Here is a 17,172-nt window from a genome sequence, read left to right as displayed (position 1 = left end):
TGTGTGTGTGTGTGATGTGTGGGTGTGTGTGTGTGTGTGTGTGTGTGTGTGTGTGTGTGTGTGGTGTGTGGGTGTGGTGTGTGGTGTGTGGGTGGTGTGTGTGGTGTGTGTGTGTGTGTGTGTGTGTGTGTGTGTGTGTGTGTGTGTGTGTGTGTGTGTGTGTGTGTGTGTGTGTGTGTGTGTGTGTGTGTGTGTGTGTGTGTGTGTGTGTGTGGTGTGTGTGGTGTGTGGTGTGTGTGTGTGTGTTCATACCTGGTATGCCCCAAGGCAAACTTTGACTTGATGAATTTAAAGATGTGCTCATCTGATCTGAGCTGAAGTACTTTCTGTAAACACACACACACACACACACACACACAGAGATAAGGTTGTCTCGTTATGGATAAAGAACTCACTGAGATGTATAAATAAATAAATAAATAAATAAATAAGTCAAGCTCAGATCACATGTTCGTCTCACAGTCTTATTTGAGAACCCACCAAAGACGTGAAGACTCACTCTCAGTGAAAACACAACAGTAGCCACGACATCACATTTCTCACAGAGAGAAAATCAGCTATGTTAAGACATCACAGTGCAAACATGAACTCTACGTCCAGCGTTGGAAATAACTTTGAATTTCAAACAAAAAGTGGGGAAGAAAATCACGTGAGCGCCACCTTGGCCAGGTAGTTGATGGTGACGGTGAGGAGCAGAACCATGGTGCTGTGGAGGAGCAGCTTTCCCACACGAGTCAGCAGACTTCCTGTCTTCAGAGCAGACTGTGGGGACGAGACGGTGACAACAGAGCAGTTAGAGATCGAGTGTGTGTGACGTTTAAAGAAAAAACACATCTCTGTCGTTCAGAGGTCCTCAAGGTTCATCCTGATTTAACAGCGTCAGAATCACCGCCATGGGAGGCTGGTGGTCTGTCTCTACTGCCCCCTACTGTCTGTTAGAGGAAAACCAGCATTTCAAGATCCAGGAGTCCTCAGAATCAGGAGGTCTCGCCAGAAAACATGAGCACGCCCTTAACCAGGTACCGACGATAGTTATTTTACACCAGTGGTCAGAAAATGGTGGCCCGTGAATTATTATTATTATCTGAATTATTTGCTCATTTTTTTTCACAAAGAAAAATTTTAATTTCACATGGAGCTCAGAGCTTTTATTCTGAAAATGCAAGAATAACTACATGTACATGTCAGGATCAAAGAAGAAGAAGCCGTCATTCTTAAAAGTTAAAGTGTCAGCGGTGAGTTTTTACAACAGTGATGATGAGATAAACCATGAGGAACCACACACACACACACTCACACACACACACACACACTCACACACACACACACACACACACACACACACACACACACACTGACCTGACAGTGTCTGATGAAGAGCGCAGCGACGATGAAGCTCACGACCAGTGACCCCAGAATCATGGAGTTACAGAACTGCAGGAGCCACACACTCAGCAGACCACTCAGCTGAACAAGGTACAGAGTGGTCACCTGCACACGCACGCACACACACACACACACACACACACACACACACACAGAAACAGTGTAATCAGTCAGAAGATGCAGGACTAAAACTACGTAATTTAACAGAAACAAATGATTTTAAACACTGAAGAAAAGACTTGAGTGAAGTCTACGAAATCTTTAAGAACACGTTCACGTCTTCATCTCACTGTGACACAGGAAACTGAAGTTTGTAAACCGCTCACTCTCCATAGAGAAAATCAGTGATTTTAGCTGCGGAGACACAGGAGCTACTGGTCCTCTGCTGCCTCGTGTGGTCACTGTGTGTCACTGAGGACAGTATGAACAAAGGACTTCAAACGCTGAAGTGACAAAATAAGACATTTGAACTCAGTGATGGAGGCAGCAGTGGATCAACAACTGATTTTCTCTATGAGGTTTGGTTTTGTGTTAAAAAGGACGGTCTAACTGTGAGTTAACGACATAAACACGTTCTTTATTCATCAGAGAATTAAGCAGGTGTATATCTGAGAAGACAAGTCTTTTGTTCAGTGGCTGGCAGCCGTGTTTTTTTCAGTACAGCATGTTTTAATCTGGTTCCCAGAGCAGATTAAGAAGATTAAGCAAATTACGTGTCAGTCCCTCATACAAATGAGTAAACTGTACCTTTAATGGGACAAACCTGCGGGGCCGTGATGAAGTCGAGACAGTCCAGGGTGTAAATGACGAGAGCCTGGACGAGGAGGATGAACTGGTTGAACTGCCACGTCAGACAGAAGCAGAACGTCGTCACATACATCAACCACACCATCACCTTCTGAGGAGAGACGGCACGCACACACTTTACATTACATTACATGTCATTTAGCAGACGCTTTTATCCAAAGCGACTTACAAAAGTGCATTTAAACATTTGGGTACATATAAGAGCTAGAAGTAAGTAAGAGCTTCAAGTAGAACAAACTATGAAGTGCTAGTCATAAGTGCGATGTTTCACCGAGTTTCACCGCCTGCAGACCACGGAGCAGACAGGAGGCGTGAACGTACCGAGGTGGATCCATGATGTGCGTGGACAGCGTGGACTGGTGTGTTTACCTGCTGTAAAGCGCTGAGCTGAGGCCTGAGGTAACAGGTGACGGCAGTGACCTGCAGCGCGAGGAAGGGCAGAGACCAGTTCTCTCTGAGGGAGATCGTGAACTCCACTCGAGTGGTGTCAACCCTGGAGAGGAGGAGAAGAGGAGTGTGAGGACTGAAGAGAGCGTGGTTCTGATATTACGATCACAGAGTCGACGCCGACTGCACCAGCTTGAGACGCAGATGCTCAGCGAAAACGTCGCTGCCAGCGAAAAACACAAGGAAGAACAGATTTTAGCCTCTTAACGAAAGGCTTATCGAATACAATCTGAGTCTGTTTGTGTTAAGAATATTTCTGCCACTTTCTTTCCACAGTTACACAGCTTTTACCAACAGGAAACTGAATTTTGTAAACCACTCACTCTCCCACACCAAAGCCCATAGAGAAAACCAGTGACTTTAACATCACAGCACACAGGAGCTGTTGATCCACTGCTGCCTCCATCACTAAGTTCACATGTGTTATTTTGTTAATTCGGCTTTTAAAGTCCTTCACTTGGATTAACCGCAGCGACACAAAGTGACCACACGAGGCAGCAGAGGACCAGCAGCTCCTGTGTCCCCGCAGCTAAAATCAGAGATTTTCTCTATGAGGTTTGGTGTGGGAGAGTGAGCACTTTACAAACTTCAGTTTCGTGTTGTTAAAGTCTGTCTCACAGTGAGATTAAGACGTGAACATGTTCTTCAGACATCGCAGACTGAAGCAGGAGTAGATATTATTGGGTGACCCCAGCCTGAGGTTGTGAAGGTTGGTGTCAGTAGCACATATCGCTTCACTTAAAGAAATCATGAACTACTACATAAGTGAGAGAAAAATGCTTCAATAAATAAGCTTTAGAGAGTATATTGTACTGAAGTTCACTTGAGCTCCATACGTCGCCGTTTACTTTTCCGAATGCGGCAAAACTTTGGTGCAGCTTTTCTAAAACTCCAAAACGTTCTGTTGTTTACAGAGGTCACCACAGAAATCTCGTCGGTCTATTGATCCAAAAGGACAGTGAAGATAATGCCAGCAGGGTTTCTGAGCTCATTTCAACCTTGGGCACATTTCCAAAAAAAAAAAAAACCCAGAGAGAAAAACTCTAAAATAAAAAAGTTTTTTCATGCTCACTTTGATACCAGCACGACTGCAGCACCTCAAAGAAACATGTGCTGGATCTGTTTCCAAGAAATGTTTCTTTTTAATTTGTAGATAATATCCATCAGATAAAGCTGTGGGTGAAACTAAGTGTAAAAATCTAATTATCACATCCGTGAAGTCACGTAGTTTTCACAGAGATTAAGTCGAGGAAAGTGCTGATCAACACATGTGTGAACCTCTCGTACTTTTTTTTGGAAACAAATGTGTTTGCATGGAATTGTTGGAGCGCTAAAATATGACATGTTTCAATTGTTTGTGTGTAATCTGCTCAAATATGCACAAATGAAATATTTATATCAGCGCAACAATAATGTTAATCATGGACTGAGTGCTGATATTTCTCGGTTTTGTTTGTTTAAATTGGAAAGAAATATTAATATATAACATTTTTACAGCAGTTTTTGGGAAGGTGACATTTTCTTCCGCTAAGAACAAATGTGTCAGTTTTTTAAATAAACTCTCTAACAACTTTCTGTCTTCATGAAATTGACAAAAAAACAACAAAATAAAAGCTTTAAAGTGATAAAACGTAACTAATAAAATCTATTTGAACACATTTGCTGCTCAATCTGCTGCAAAGTTTGTCAACTGCTCACTCTCCCATACCAAAGTCCATGGAGAAAATCATAATTTTTAGCTCACAAGGACACAGGAGCTGTTGGTCTACTGCTGCCTCGTGTGGTCACTTTGTGTCACTGAGACAGAAGTCACAAAAATACCACATTTGAACTTAGTGATGGAGGCAGCAGTGGATCAACAACTCCTGTGCACTGTGATGTTAAAATCACTGATTTTCTCTATGGGGTTTGGTGTGGGAGAGTGAGTGCTTTAGTTTCCAGGCAGAGAAGGCCATGTAACTGCAGGATGAAGCAAGAAACATATTCTTAACATATCATAGACTTCAGCATGTTTAGATTTTATTAAATGAGCCTTCTGTTCAGTGGCTAAAAGCTGTTTTTCTTTTGCGTCCCGGCTGGCAGCCATGTTCTCAGGCTGCTTCATGTCAGAACCTCATTCACTGAACCCTTCTGTACAAACAGCATGTACATTTTTGTCATTTATATATATGTATATACTTTTTGCTGCGACATGTAACTTCACTTCCTTTTCTGTTAATGTTTATATTTCAAAATAAAGGTCTGACTGTGTTTCACTGGTAAAAAATGAAATGTTTGCTTGTATTTGCTTTGGTTAGAGCTTCACAGCAGCACCAGATTAAACCCGTTTGTGGCCCATAACATATGTGTGTGTCATATATGTATATATATATATACACAGTATATATATACATATGTGTATATATACTGTATATATACGGTATATGAAGAATCCACAATTCTGTGTGAACTATATTAAAAATTAACAAAAACCTCTAATTCACAGTCAAATGCCAATTTGACAGGGAGGCAGAAACTCCCCTCGTCCTTTCACCCACTCACACCCACACACACACACACACACACACACAGAGAGTCATTACTCACCTGTTGAGGATGTACCAGATGCCAGTGAGTGCACCAGCCAGCCAGGAACCGGACAGGAGCCACGCGGTGAGGTACAGAGCGATCACATACACCGCTTGGAGCGAGAACACAGTGTAGATGTAGAAATACACTGGCTCCAGGTATGACTGCAGACACACACACACACACACACACACACACACACACAGGTTCATTAGTGTGTGTAAATGACTGCAGAGACAGTGAGTGACTCAGGAACACTGTGGCATTTTCAAAGTTGGGCTCTGATATTTCACTGTGTGGCAGCGCTGTCACATCAGTGCTGACACTCTGTGGTTGCTCTTCACTTAATTGATGTTTCACCACAGAAATCTTTTCCCCTAACTTTCCCCGAGTGTTCGCCCAAAGAGCAAAATGCCAAAAAAAGGTAAGAAAAGAAAAAGAAAGCACTTCAATTCCCTGGAAGTCGCCTAATGACATTATCATAGCAATGGCTTCAGTGGTTAAAGTGACAGTTTTTTAAAGTGCGGTTGTATGAGGTACAGACACGTAGTCAATGCTGCCCCCTGCTGGTCAAAGAACCAGCATAAAACGATGGAAAGATGGAAGCAAACTCACCGAATAAAAGAAATCCACCTGCTTAAGACTACGTTTGCCACTTTTTCAACAGCTCACTCTCCCACACCAAAGTCCAGAGAGAAAACCAGTGATTTTAACATCACACACACAGAGGAGCTGTTGATCCACTGCTGCCTCCATCATTAAGTTCACATGTTTTATTTTGTCACATCGACATTTAAAGTCTTTCGTTCACATAAACATCAGTGACACAAAGTGACCACACGAGGCAGCAGCAGACCAGCAGCTCCTTTGTCCCCGCCAGCGAAAATCAGTGATTTTCTCTATGAGGTTTGGTGTGGGAGAGTGAGTGATTTACAAACTTCAGTTTCCTGCAGCAGTGAGATAAAGACGTGAACAGACTTAAGCAGGCACAGATTCTTTTTTCTCAGTTTTGTCAGTTTTATCAGTCTTTTCTTCGTCCAGAAGGGGCAGCACTCGGCAGGTCGCAAGTCAATAAATGTGGATTAAAAAATTCCCCAAAAACAGAAACATGTTTCCTTTACAGGTCTATTAAAGATCTTTGTTTTCTTTTGATATTTGATCATGTAAAATTCAATAAAATGTTGAGAGATGAGATGTTTTACCTGAATGGGCAGCAGTCTGTAGAGAACAGAGAGGAAAACCTCCTGGTAGATATTCATTCTCTGCAGCAGGTTAATGCTCCTTTTTGACTCTGTCAGGTTGTCATGGATCAAATCTGAGAGGCCTATGAACACATGAACACACAGTGCAGTCACTTTTTCTTTCATAATATATTGACCGGACAAAATCCGACTTGACTCAAATCTGAAATTCCAACGACAAATGAAAGGCAGCAAAAATAATCATCACATGAGAATGAGTAAAATGGCCGCTCACATACCTTCCTGAATGGACGGGGCGTGCAACATCTGCTTGTAGTACGAGTAATAAAGTCCACACTCTGTCCGAAAGGAAATCTCCCGCTCCACTTCCTGGAAGCAGGAAAAAAAACAGACAGTTGTGTTTATACAGAAAACTGATTTCCTGGCACTACGACACATGACGATGACATGAGGGACGGAGGCAGCAGCGCTCGTCATTCCCAAACTTAGGAATGTCACACCAACACACGAGACTCCAGGAGCAAATATTTACAGGAATATTAAGGATTTCTTTCATTCATTCATAGGCTCTCTCTGTCCACCAACAGACTGCCAAATAATGAGCCGTTCTCTCTATCCACCAAAAGACTGACTGCCAAATAATGAGCCGTTCTCTCTATCCACAAAAAGACTGACTGCCAAATAATATCCACAAAAAGACTGACTGCCAAATAATAATCTCTGCACCATAAGTGTCTGTCTCTCCTGTTCACTTGTTTCTTCAATTATTTCTGGGTCAAAGGTCAAAGGTCACCCCCCCACACACACAAATGCTGACCCATTGACTAAACTACTCAAATTCTCAGGGTTTCTTCACCACCTGCATGTTTTTTGTTGTTCTTTTTATCATGTCTACATTAAGCTTATGACTTAGTACTTAAACTGTCCCAATGGAGTATTTAAATACCACAGATATGACCCAAATATTGCATTATTATGCATAAAAATGACATCCTATAATTTATATAATTTCTTCAAAAACTGAAATAAATCAAATTTCTGTGTTTTAAAAGTCAGAGTTCAGTCAGTTTTCTTTCTGACGTTGCGTAAACGTACTGACTGAGTTCCACTGGGAGGTAAAAAGCATCTGCAGAATTCTTTATTTTTAAAAAATCATATTCTGTTAGTAAATTGTTCGCACAGCTGTGCTGCCTCTTTGATTGAGCCGTGCTTTGATTGATTTTTTTGGCAGCCATCAGTCGCAGGATTCATCTCAAAGTCTGTCAAAGTGTTTCCACAGCGTTATCGTCTCACAGACATTTCCACGGATCTCATTAGAAACCAGAACATATCGCTGAGTGTTATTATTATTATGATCCGAGTGAAGTGAAGTGAAGCTCATCCCTCATTAAAAAGTCACCATAAAACACAGAGAGTGGACATAAAACTGATTCACTGGCTAATTTACACAGAGAGAAACAGCAACACCGCTTATCATTGTGCTGAAATATAAACAAAAAATGTCCCTGTAGCCTTTAGCTCCGCCCCTAGAGACACACCTCCATGGCTAAAGACATCTCTCTACATCCAACAAACAGACTGACTGCCAAATAATGAGCAACTCCATACATTCACGTAGAGACTGAGACTTTATTTGTGTGACCTCGTGTTCACGCAGCAGTAATCGGACGATGAACCACAGACTTGATTAAGTCAGAAGTTAAAAGCAGCACATTTATGAACTCGTACCATGAGCTGAGAGAACCACAGCAGATTCTCATGTATGGCATTAACACACCAGGCCTGGATCAGCCCCAACACAGCAGCCAGTAACAGCCCTGCTGCCATGGAAACACACCGTCGCAGAGGCCACAAAACGTATGAACTGGAACCAAACTGAGGAACCTTCTCCCTCCCGTAGTCCTCCTTGTCCTTCTCCTCCCGCGAGGCACGAGACCTCGCCGCCCTCGCCATCGCGTCACCGCTGCTTCTCCCCTCTGACGCTGCATCGTGTAAAAAGCCCAAATTATGACGTAGCTTGTTCGGCTTAACTCTCCTACGGAGATCCATAATCCCAAAGTTCTTGGATCCTTTGATGAGATGATTTTAAGGTAGATAAACAGAAGCAACGTGCTCCTCCTGGGCTGAGCAGCAGAGCTCGTCCAAGTCCATTACAGCAACAAATGTAGTTGCAGCATGTTTTCTTTTCCTTTCTTTTCCTTGAAGTCCATCCAAGTAAATTAGCCTTTTAATCACTTCAACTTTCTTTGCCAAAACAAATACGGCAAAGGCTTCGTTCTCTGAGGGAATAAGCGGCAAAGTTTACTTCCCACTTCTTTCTTCCGAGTTTGCCAGGAGCAAAACCAGCCTCGGCTTCTCACCAAGAACTCTGATGAGACGACTAATCCCCGGTTTACATTCAGGTCAGAGCGAAACAGCCCAGTTAACAAGTTCACACATGGATTATTCCAACAAAAACGAGTCCATGTCTCTGGAAACAGAAGTCCTCTCCTCGGTGTTTCTCCCTCATGTCTCTGAGGTGGAAATCCAAGGTTCAGTCCAACGTTCTGGGATCTCTCTGCTCCGTGGATGACCTTCAACCTCCACGCTCGACACTTCACCCAACAAATCATCCACAACATGAAGCTGCAGTTGAGCGTGAGCTAACAACAACAACAGGGCGAGCTGTAAATATCTGGAGCAGACAGAGGGAGTGGGATGACGAGTGGTGACCTCTTGTCTGAGAAAGCACACAGGGAAACAGTAAAAGTGAGCGGGGGAGAGGGAGCAGCGCGGGGAGCATGTTGGAATATCATTCGGAAAATGCAGGGGAAACATTTGTCAGAGGGTTTGTGGATCTGGAACCAGCGTCGAGCTGTGAGCACATGTCTGAAATAAACTCCTCGGGGCAGCGGGACCGATGTGGATATGACTTCACACCTGATGAATTCAGGAGAACAGATGAAGTCAGCCAGAGCGTGTCACATGGACGCTGAGGCTGCGTGTAACAGACAGGGATAGCAAAAGACTCGGAGGGATTGTTGAGCTGAAACATAATTCTCATAAAATCCACATCTGTGTGACATTTATGTGAAATTCCTTTCTATTTCGCAGACATTTAAGATTAAATAATGATCAGAAAGTGTCAAAAAACCACCATGTGTTTTTACTACAGTACAGTAAACATGCTTATACGTGCTATAAATGAGAAGAACGTCTACACAAGATACCTTAAGAAGATGTTTGTGTCTCTCACACCAAACCACACAGAGAAAATCACTGATTTTAGCTCACAGGGACACAGGAGCTGCTGGTCCTCTGCTGCCTCGTGTGGTCACTTTGTGTCACTGCGGTGAATCTGAACAAGAGGATTTCAAACACTCAAGTCACAAAATAAGACGTTTGAACTTAGTGATGGAGGCAGCAGTGGATCAACAACTCCTGTGTGCTGTGATGTAAAATCACTGATTTTTTGTGTGGTGTTTGGTGTGGGAGAGTGAGCGGTAACAAAAACTTTTCCAGTCAGACAAAGTGTTTCTTACGGTGAGAATCAGAGGCAAAAATATTCATAGAATATTTCACAGCTAAGCCGACATGGATTTTATGAGGTAAGCTTTCAGTTAGGTGGCAGGAGCCATTTTCGCTAGTGAGATGAAGCGTTGGTGTCTCAGTCAGTTGGTGTCAAACAAACAAAGACTACAGTACAAATCAGTAACACACTTAAACAATATACATATACACTCTCCACACCCAAGCATGCGAGTATTAAAGTGAGGGAGACAGTGAGTCTATAAAGAGCAGGAAATTAAATCCATCCATCTCAATAGCCGAGGGAGAAACAGCCCAAACATCAACTGGCACAGCATCTGAATAGTGTGTCAGCTGCTCACTGCACCACTGGCTGTGGCTTAGAAATGAGTGTTTTGTTCTCAGACTTCACACCATGACTGAGTTGGCTAAACATGAAGATTAATCCCCAACTCTGGCCGCTGAATCAGCACTTCTTCCACCTCACGTACACTTTTGGGCCAAAACTGAGCTTTGGAGAAAGATTCACAACATAAAACACTAACAAATCTGGTAAAGTGTAGTGAAGAATGAACAAATCTGTGTTAATGTTTATTTTGTGAGAGGACTTTAAGACTTTAGTGATACGGTCAAACGCAACCGTCCAAGAAAAGTCATTCTTCTGTCAGGATATTAAAATATAGCACGAGGTTTGTAACTGCAGCTGTTCGCTCCTTCCATCGATGGGATCCCACACCAAACCCCAGAGAGAAAATCACTGATTTAAACCCGCGGGGACACAGGAGCTGCTGGTCAACTGCTGCCTCGTGTGGTCACTTTGTGTCACTGAGGTAAACCCAAACAAAGAATGTCAAACAATAAAGTCACAAAATCAGACATCTGAGTGATGGAGGCAGCAGAGGATCAACAACTCCTGTTTGGTGACGTTAAAATCACTGACTTTCTGTGTGGGTGAGTGAGTGGTTTACAAACTAAAAAAAAAAAAATGCTGTTCATAAAATAAAAGTAATGATTTGATTTCCAACAGAAAATGTGATGTTACGATCACTGATTTTTTTTCTATGGAAGATTAATCCCAAACTCTGGCCAATGAATCAGCACATCTTCAATCCCAGGTAGACTTTAGGGCCAAAACTGAGCCTTGGAGAACATAAAACACTAAACAATCTGGTAAAGTGTAGTGAAGAATGACATTCTGGGTGGAAAGAGCAGCCACAAACCTGTGTTAATGTTTATTTTGTGAGAGGACTTTGAGACTTTAGTGATCAGGCCAAACTGCAACCGTCCAAGAAAAGTCATTTTTCTGTCAGGATATTGAAATATATCATGAGGTTTGCAAGCGCAGCTGTTCGCTCCTTCCATCTATGGGATTTATTTTTCGCTCCATGATGTGGCCGCGGGCAAAAAGCCTCTTCCAACATCTGAGTGTGGAGGTTTGTTTCTCAGCACTGGAGTGCACTTCTGTGTCTCTGATCTGCCCAATGTTTCTGTACGTGATTCCAGCCAGCGCTCGTAAACGTGCCGAGAAACCGAGGCAGCGTTTTAAACATACAGTATATATCTGACTTTTCACACACACACACACACACACACACACAGAGGTGTTTCCTCAGAGCTCCTCGTACAAAATTAATAAATAAAGCTGCTTGTAGAACAACAAAAGATGAGCTAAGCTGGGTGATGTGGGAAAATGATGTTATCACTTTTTTTACATCATACAATATGGATATACATCACGTTTAAAACTCAAGTCAATATTTGTGTAAGGCTGGCGCTGATACAGCTCGTAAATAATCTGTGTATATACTGTGTAAATATACTGTATATACAGTATATATAAATATAATATCCATATATTGACCAGTCAATACAGTCAAACGTTAGCTTAAAAAAACCCACTTAACCTTTTGTTTTATTAAGAGAAAACAACAAACATTTCACAAATCTAATGATTTAATGATCAAAACGATTAAATGTCTTAGAAGTAGGACTGCAACTCGTGACTATTTTCTAAATTGTTTGCGATTCTAAAATGTCTAAAAGTACCACCAGAGGAAGCTCGCGTACCACCGGTGGTACATGTGCCATAGTTTGAGAACCATGGCTTGAGTATATACACGTAGGTGAACATTGTCGTTACCTTTGTTGTCAATACAGGACTTCTACATATATATATATATATATATATATATATATATATATACATGTATGTATATATATATATATATATATATATATATATATATATATATACATACATGTATATATATATATATATATATATATACATATATATATATATATATATATATATATATATATATATATATATATACATGTATATATATATATACATGTATGTATATATATATATACATACATATATACATACATATATATATATACATACATACATATATATGTATATATATATATATATATATATATATACATATATATATATATATATATATATACATATATATATATATATATATATGTATATATGTACTGTATATAACCGTTATACTGTATGTCACCTATATTACCAGGGAGAAGCAGTGGTGAGTGAGCGTACTGTTGCTTTAATGAAGCATTTAATTGCAGTGTGTGTGTGATGAACTTCACTGTCATGATAAATGACATTCATGAGTGTGACTGTGTTACTGTTGACAAAAACACTGACCTTCCTCAAAAACAGCATTTCCAGACTCACTGTGATTGTGACACAGACTCACTGATGGCATTACCAGAAGGAAAGACTGCGCGCGCACACACGCACACACACACACACACACACACACACTCGCACACACGCGTACACACACACCGCACACACACACACACACACACACGCACACACACACACACACCGCACACGCCCACACACCGCAGCGCCACCACACACACACGTGTGTGTGATGATGTCAGCCAGGAGCCATCTTCAGTGGGAACATTTGGGGGAAATGTTCTCCAGGCCTGTAAAGTGACCTGCATTCATTATATATGAGAGCACCTGTCTTTGCCCTCACACACACACACACACACACACACACACACACACACACACACACACACACACACACACACACACACACACACACACACACACACACACACACACACACACACACGCACACACACACACACACACACACACACACACACACACACACACACACACACACACACAACACACGCACACACACACACACACACACACACACACACACACACACACACACACACACACACACACACACGTTCTTTATTGCTACCAACAGGCTAACATGCCAAATAGTGAACTGCTCTCCGTATCTACCAACATACTGAGTGTCAAATAGTGAGCTATTGCATACTCCCACCAAGAGATGAAATAAAAAAATGTTCTGTAAATCCACCAAGACTGACTGCCAAATAACGAGCAGTTCTCTATATCTTCTAACAGATTAACTGCCAAATAGTGAGCTGTTCTCATCATCTTCCAATAGACTGAAAAATAGGGAGCGGTTTTCTATATCCAGACTGACTGACAAACAATGAGCTGTTCTATACATAGACCAAAAGACAGACTGCCAAATAATGAGCTGTGGGAAGATTTTGTCAAGGAAACAAAGACAGGAAGTGCCGCACGTTAACAGGAAGTTACTTCCACAGGGGGAGGGGGAGAGAGGGGAGAGAGAGAGACTGCAGTGAGTGTGGAAAAGCCATCAGTCCACACTTCAGGGGTTTATGATGTGTTTGAGGATTATTTCAGAGGGAGAAAACTGAATAAGTGGACGTTTGGCTTTTAAACAAACGCTACATTTCCTTTTCTGAACAAGCATGAAAATTGAAGTGATTCTTTTTTCTTTCTTTTTCTCAAAGAAACCCAGCGATACTTTCCATGAGTAAATGTGGTCATGTGATGTGGCTGATGAGTTTCACACATGGACGTCAAAGCCGAAGATAATCTCACTATTAAAGTGTCACATCCTTCACAACAGACTCTTAAAAACAGACTCAAACCTCAGCAACATTTCATTCAATTCAAATATTCTCCATTATTCCATGAGTTTGGTGCATAAAACATCAGAAACTTTTCAAACCTGGAAACGATGATGTTGTTTTTGTCCTCAAACCAAAAATCAGAACAGTTTGTCATGAATATGAACTTTAACAATGTGATTATAAAGCCGTGACACGTCTTACTTTGATGTTGGAGAACCACAGGTCGTTCTCGTGCAGCGTGGCCACGTAAATGCAGCAGAGGAGGCCGAGACCGACGGACACTGACCAGCCGACAGACGTCCAGACGATGACCGTCCATGACCAACCGCCTGTGGAAACATCAGCACGTCATCAAGGCGCCGTTTGTCACATGGAGCGTATTTGAATGAAAAGGATCTATTGTTTATATATTTATAATCAGGTTGATAATAATATGGATATTATATATATAAACTGTATATACACACATATATATATATACACATGGATGGTTCAGGGAAAAACAAGGAAGTTAAGAGATAAACAAGGAGGTTGAGGGAAATGCATTGGTGTTAAGGGGGAAAAAGGACACTAAGGGTAACATGGATGTTAAAAAATGTTGTTAAGGGAAAAACACGTAAAGAAAAACTTTTCCTGATTCCAGAGAAACGAAATGTGTGCAGATTAAAACCCACATAATCTCATTTATCAGGATACAGACTCAACATATGCACAGACTATGTACAAGACATAGAAATATTGATTTCATTTATATCCTGATATTGAATAATGTAAACAAAGTATAAAACATGCACACGGTGCTACACAGGTGATTATAAAGATAATAATAATAATAATTCATATTTATGGCAGTAAATAAAGTTAAAATGTGTGAAACACAGACAGAAAAAGTTTGTTTTGTTAGTTTTGTTTTTTCCTCTGAGGACAAGAGGTTAACAAGCTCAGTGAAATATGAATAAAAAACAAACGTGGCATTTGATTTAAAAAGCACACTGGATCTTTGCTTCCTGCTCTGCGCCCACAGCAGGTCAAAGGTCAGGCTCACACACACACACAGACCACAGGCCTGGAGCTGGAGCTGGATCTGCCTCACGCATGCAAGATTTGGTATTATGGTCTGTCTTTCTATAGAGCTTTTTTTAGTCATGATGAGCTGCTTTACAATACAGTTTTCACCCATTCACACATTCATTCACCCATTCACATGCTGCAACTAAGTCACTCACTCACAAAAGTGACTTCAACTTCTACCAAAGTCATTTTCTGGTCACATTCTTGTACTTTTACTCCCTTAAAAAATCTCTTTAAGATGCTTTGTACAACACTGCCCCCTGCTGACCAGACTGAGAGTGACGCACAGGTCATTACAGTGTAAGACCTCTGGTTTAATGGATTCACACAGACGTCGTCGTCGTGTTCAGAGTGAAAGAAAGAGTCTTAACTGTGCTTTGTTTTAGTTTGTGTGGCAGACGTCGCTCACCGTGCAGAATCCTCTCTGGACGGCGGTCGGTGCAACAGTCGGACGTCTGCGACTGAAGCTCGGCAGTGGGCGGAGCCTCTTTCACTTTCCCGCTCTTCCTCTGACGGAGCACGGTCATGACGAAACGCTGAAAACACACAGGAAGGAAGCAGCAGCAGCAAGTGCTGAGTCACGGAAAGAACTGTGGAATTAGATTTGTGTCAACACTTTTACGAACTGAGCAAAACAAAAATGAACCACAATCAAAAATACACTAAATACGCTGTGGATTTTTGTTTGTGATTCTGACCGTGGGCGGGGCTTAGGAAGATGCCTGACTTTGACATTGTGATAATATCATATTGTGACTTAAATATTGTGATAATAAAATTGATTACTGTGAAACAAATGTGACAAAAGGTGTAATTAACAGTAAAAGTAGCTGCGTTTGTACGACTGGCAGCGACAGATGCGATGGTCTGGATTTTGTCGCGTTGGCCGGGCTCAGCAGTGCGACCTAAAATCGCGTTTGGTGTGAACACAACATCCTAATCCAGATTTAAGCAGCGTTCCTTTGACTGAAAATAGACCCCCTAAAGTCTCTTCCTGGGGCCCCCCCCCCACAACCTCTAGAAACGCCCCTGACTTCAGCGGTCTCTCACACACACACACACACACACACACGGAGGCCTGCCGCTCGCTGATGCTACAACAGCATCTCCATCTTCCGCTGCTGTCGCCGGGGGAACCTCGGAAACACACGCCGACATTAGCAGCCTGCTCCCGGGCTACACAGCGGTCTCTGCCGCCGCGGCGGTTCTCGAACGTTCCACAGTGAGCACGACGTCACGTCAGTGTGATGACGCAGCGTCAACACAAACACACACTGCTGTTACTGACGTCAATATGACGTTATTGTTTCTTTCTTTCAGTCTTTACGGTGAAACAAAGAGACTCGACGTTAAAACCTCACCCTCTTCTACAGCAGCGGCGGGAAGCGCTCTCTCTCTCTCTCTCTCTGTGTGTGTCTATGTCTCTCACCCTCCTTCTCTATCCTCCTCACTCTTTCATTTTTCACTCATCCTGTCATTCACACCCTCCCGTTAAAATTCTATGGTCGCTCAGCTTCTTCACCACACACACACACACACACACACCGGGTTTAACCCTGACCGCGGAACACAACCGGAACCCACGAGAGTTAATAAAGCTGCCTTCAAAATAAAAGCACAGACGTGTTATGAGATTCAAAGGGACAGGGGAAAGCGCTGTGTTCCAGTTGTGGTTAAATGTCAGAATAACCGACCGTAAGTGGAACGTAGCACGAGGGGCAGGGACAACTTCCTTTGTGTGGGAAAGTATGTGTGTTCCAGTTGTAGTCGGAAGTGTTATTCCAAGATGGCTGCCACACATGCGCCAAATACTGCGTAGACCGTTGTTATTGACTGGTTTTGCTAACCGCGAGATACGTTTGCATCCATTGTGTTTTTACCAACTTCTCAACTGGAACGCGGTCAACTTGGAGGTCACGTCACTCCCAGTTCCGACATCCGAATAAATTTGGAACGTTGCAGTTTGAGGGGTTTCAGAATAAAAGTGCATGCACACGCACATTGCGCTTAAAGATTTAAAGAGATAGTACAGGTTATTAAGTGTGGTTGTATGAGGTATAGCACCGAGTTCCACTTGGAAGTCGGAATTTCCGAGTTGAGAAGACGTCAAATATAACGCCCCCTACAGTCAGATTTCCAACTCAGAAAGCCGGACTAACGTCATCAACCAAATCACCCTTCATTAAGAGGCCAC

General features: G+C 42.2%; 1 protein-coding gene across 3 annotated transcripts in view; it reads right to left on the bottom strand.

Annotated features, from left to right (window-relative positions):
- The window catches only part of dpy19l3 (dpy-19 like C-mannosyltransferase 3), a 36,965-nt gene extending 20,394 nt beyond the window's left edge, over positions 1 to 16,571 (bottom strand). For 2 of the 3 annotated variants that reach the window (XM_044029525.1, XM_044029526.1), the window contains exons 1-9: positions 8,139 to 9,307; positions 6,689 to 6,779; positions 6,411 to 6,532; positions 5,227 to 5,372; positions 2,563 to 2,686; positions 2,150 to 2,284; positions 1,360 to 1,491; positions 661 to 762; positions 253 to 326 (exon numbers count right to left, since the gene is read on the bottom strand). In XM_044029525.1, the coding sequence (XP_043885460.1) occupies positions 253 to 326; positions 661 to 762; positions 1,360 to 1,491; positions 2,150 to 2,284; positions 2,563 to 2,686; positions 5,227 to 5,372; positions 6,411 to 6,532; positions 6,689 to 6,779; positions 8,139 to 8,459 (1,247 nt within the window). In that variant the 5' untranslated portion in view covers positions 8,460 to 9,307. Of the gene's footprint in view, positions 1 to 252; positions 327 to 660; positions 763 to 1,359; positions 1,492 to 2,149; positions 2,285 to 2,562; positions 2,687 to 5,226; positions 5,373 to 6,410; positions 6,533 to 6,688; positions 6,780 to 8,138; positions 9,308 to 14,108; positions 14,237 to 15,387; positions 15,515 to 16,339 lie in introns of those variants that run through there. The other variant, XM_044029527.1, reaches the window with a different exon arrangement.
- Positions 16,572 to 17,172: the final 601 nt, after the last annotated feature.

The sequence above is a fragment of the Solea senegalensis genome, linkage group LG7 (genome assembly GCF_019176455.1).
Source record: "Solea senegalensis isolate Sse05_10M linkage group LG7, IFAPA_SoseM_1, whole genome shotgun sequence".
NCBI classification, from domain to species: Eukaryota; Metazoa; Chordata; class Actinopteri; order Pleuronectiformes; family Soleidae; genus Solea; species Solea senegalensis.
This window is presented reverse-complemented; position numbering and strand designations above follow the sequence as displayed.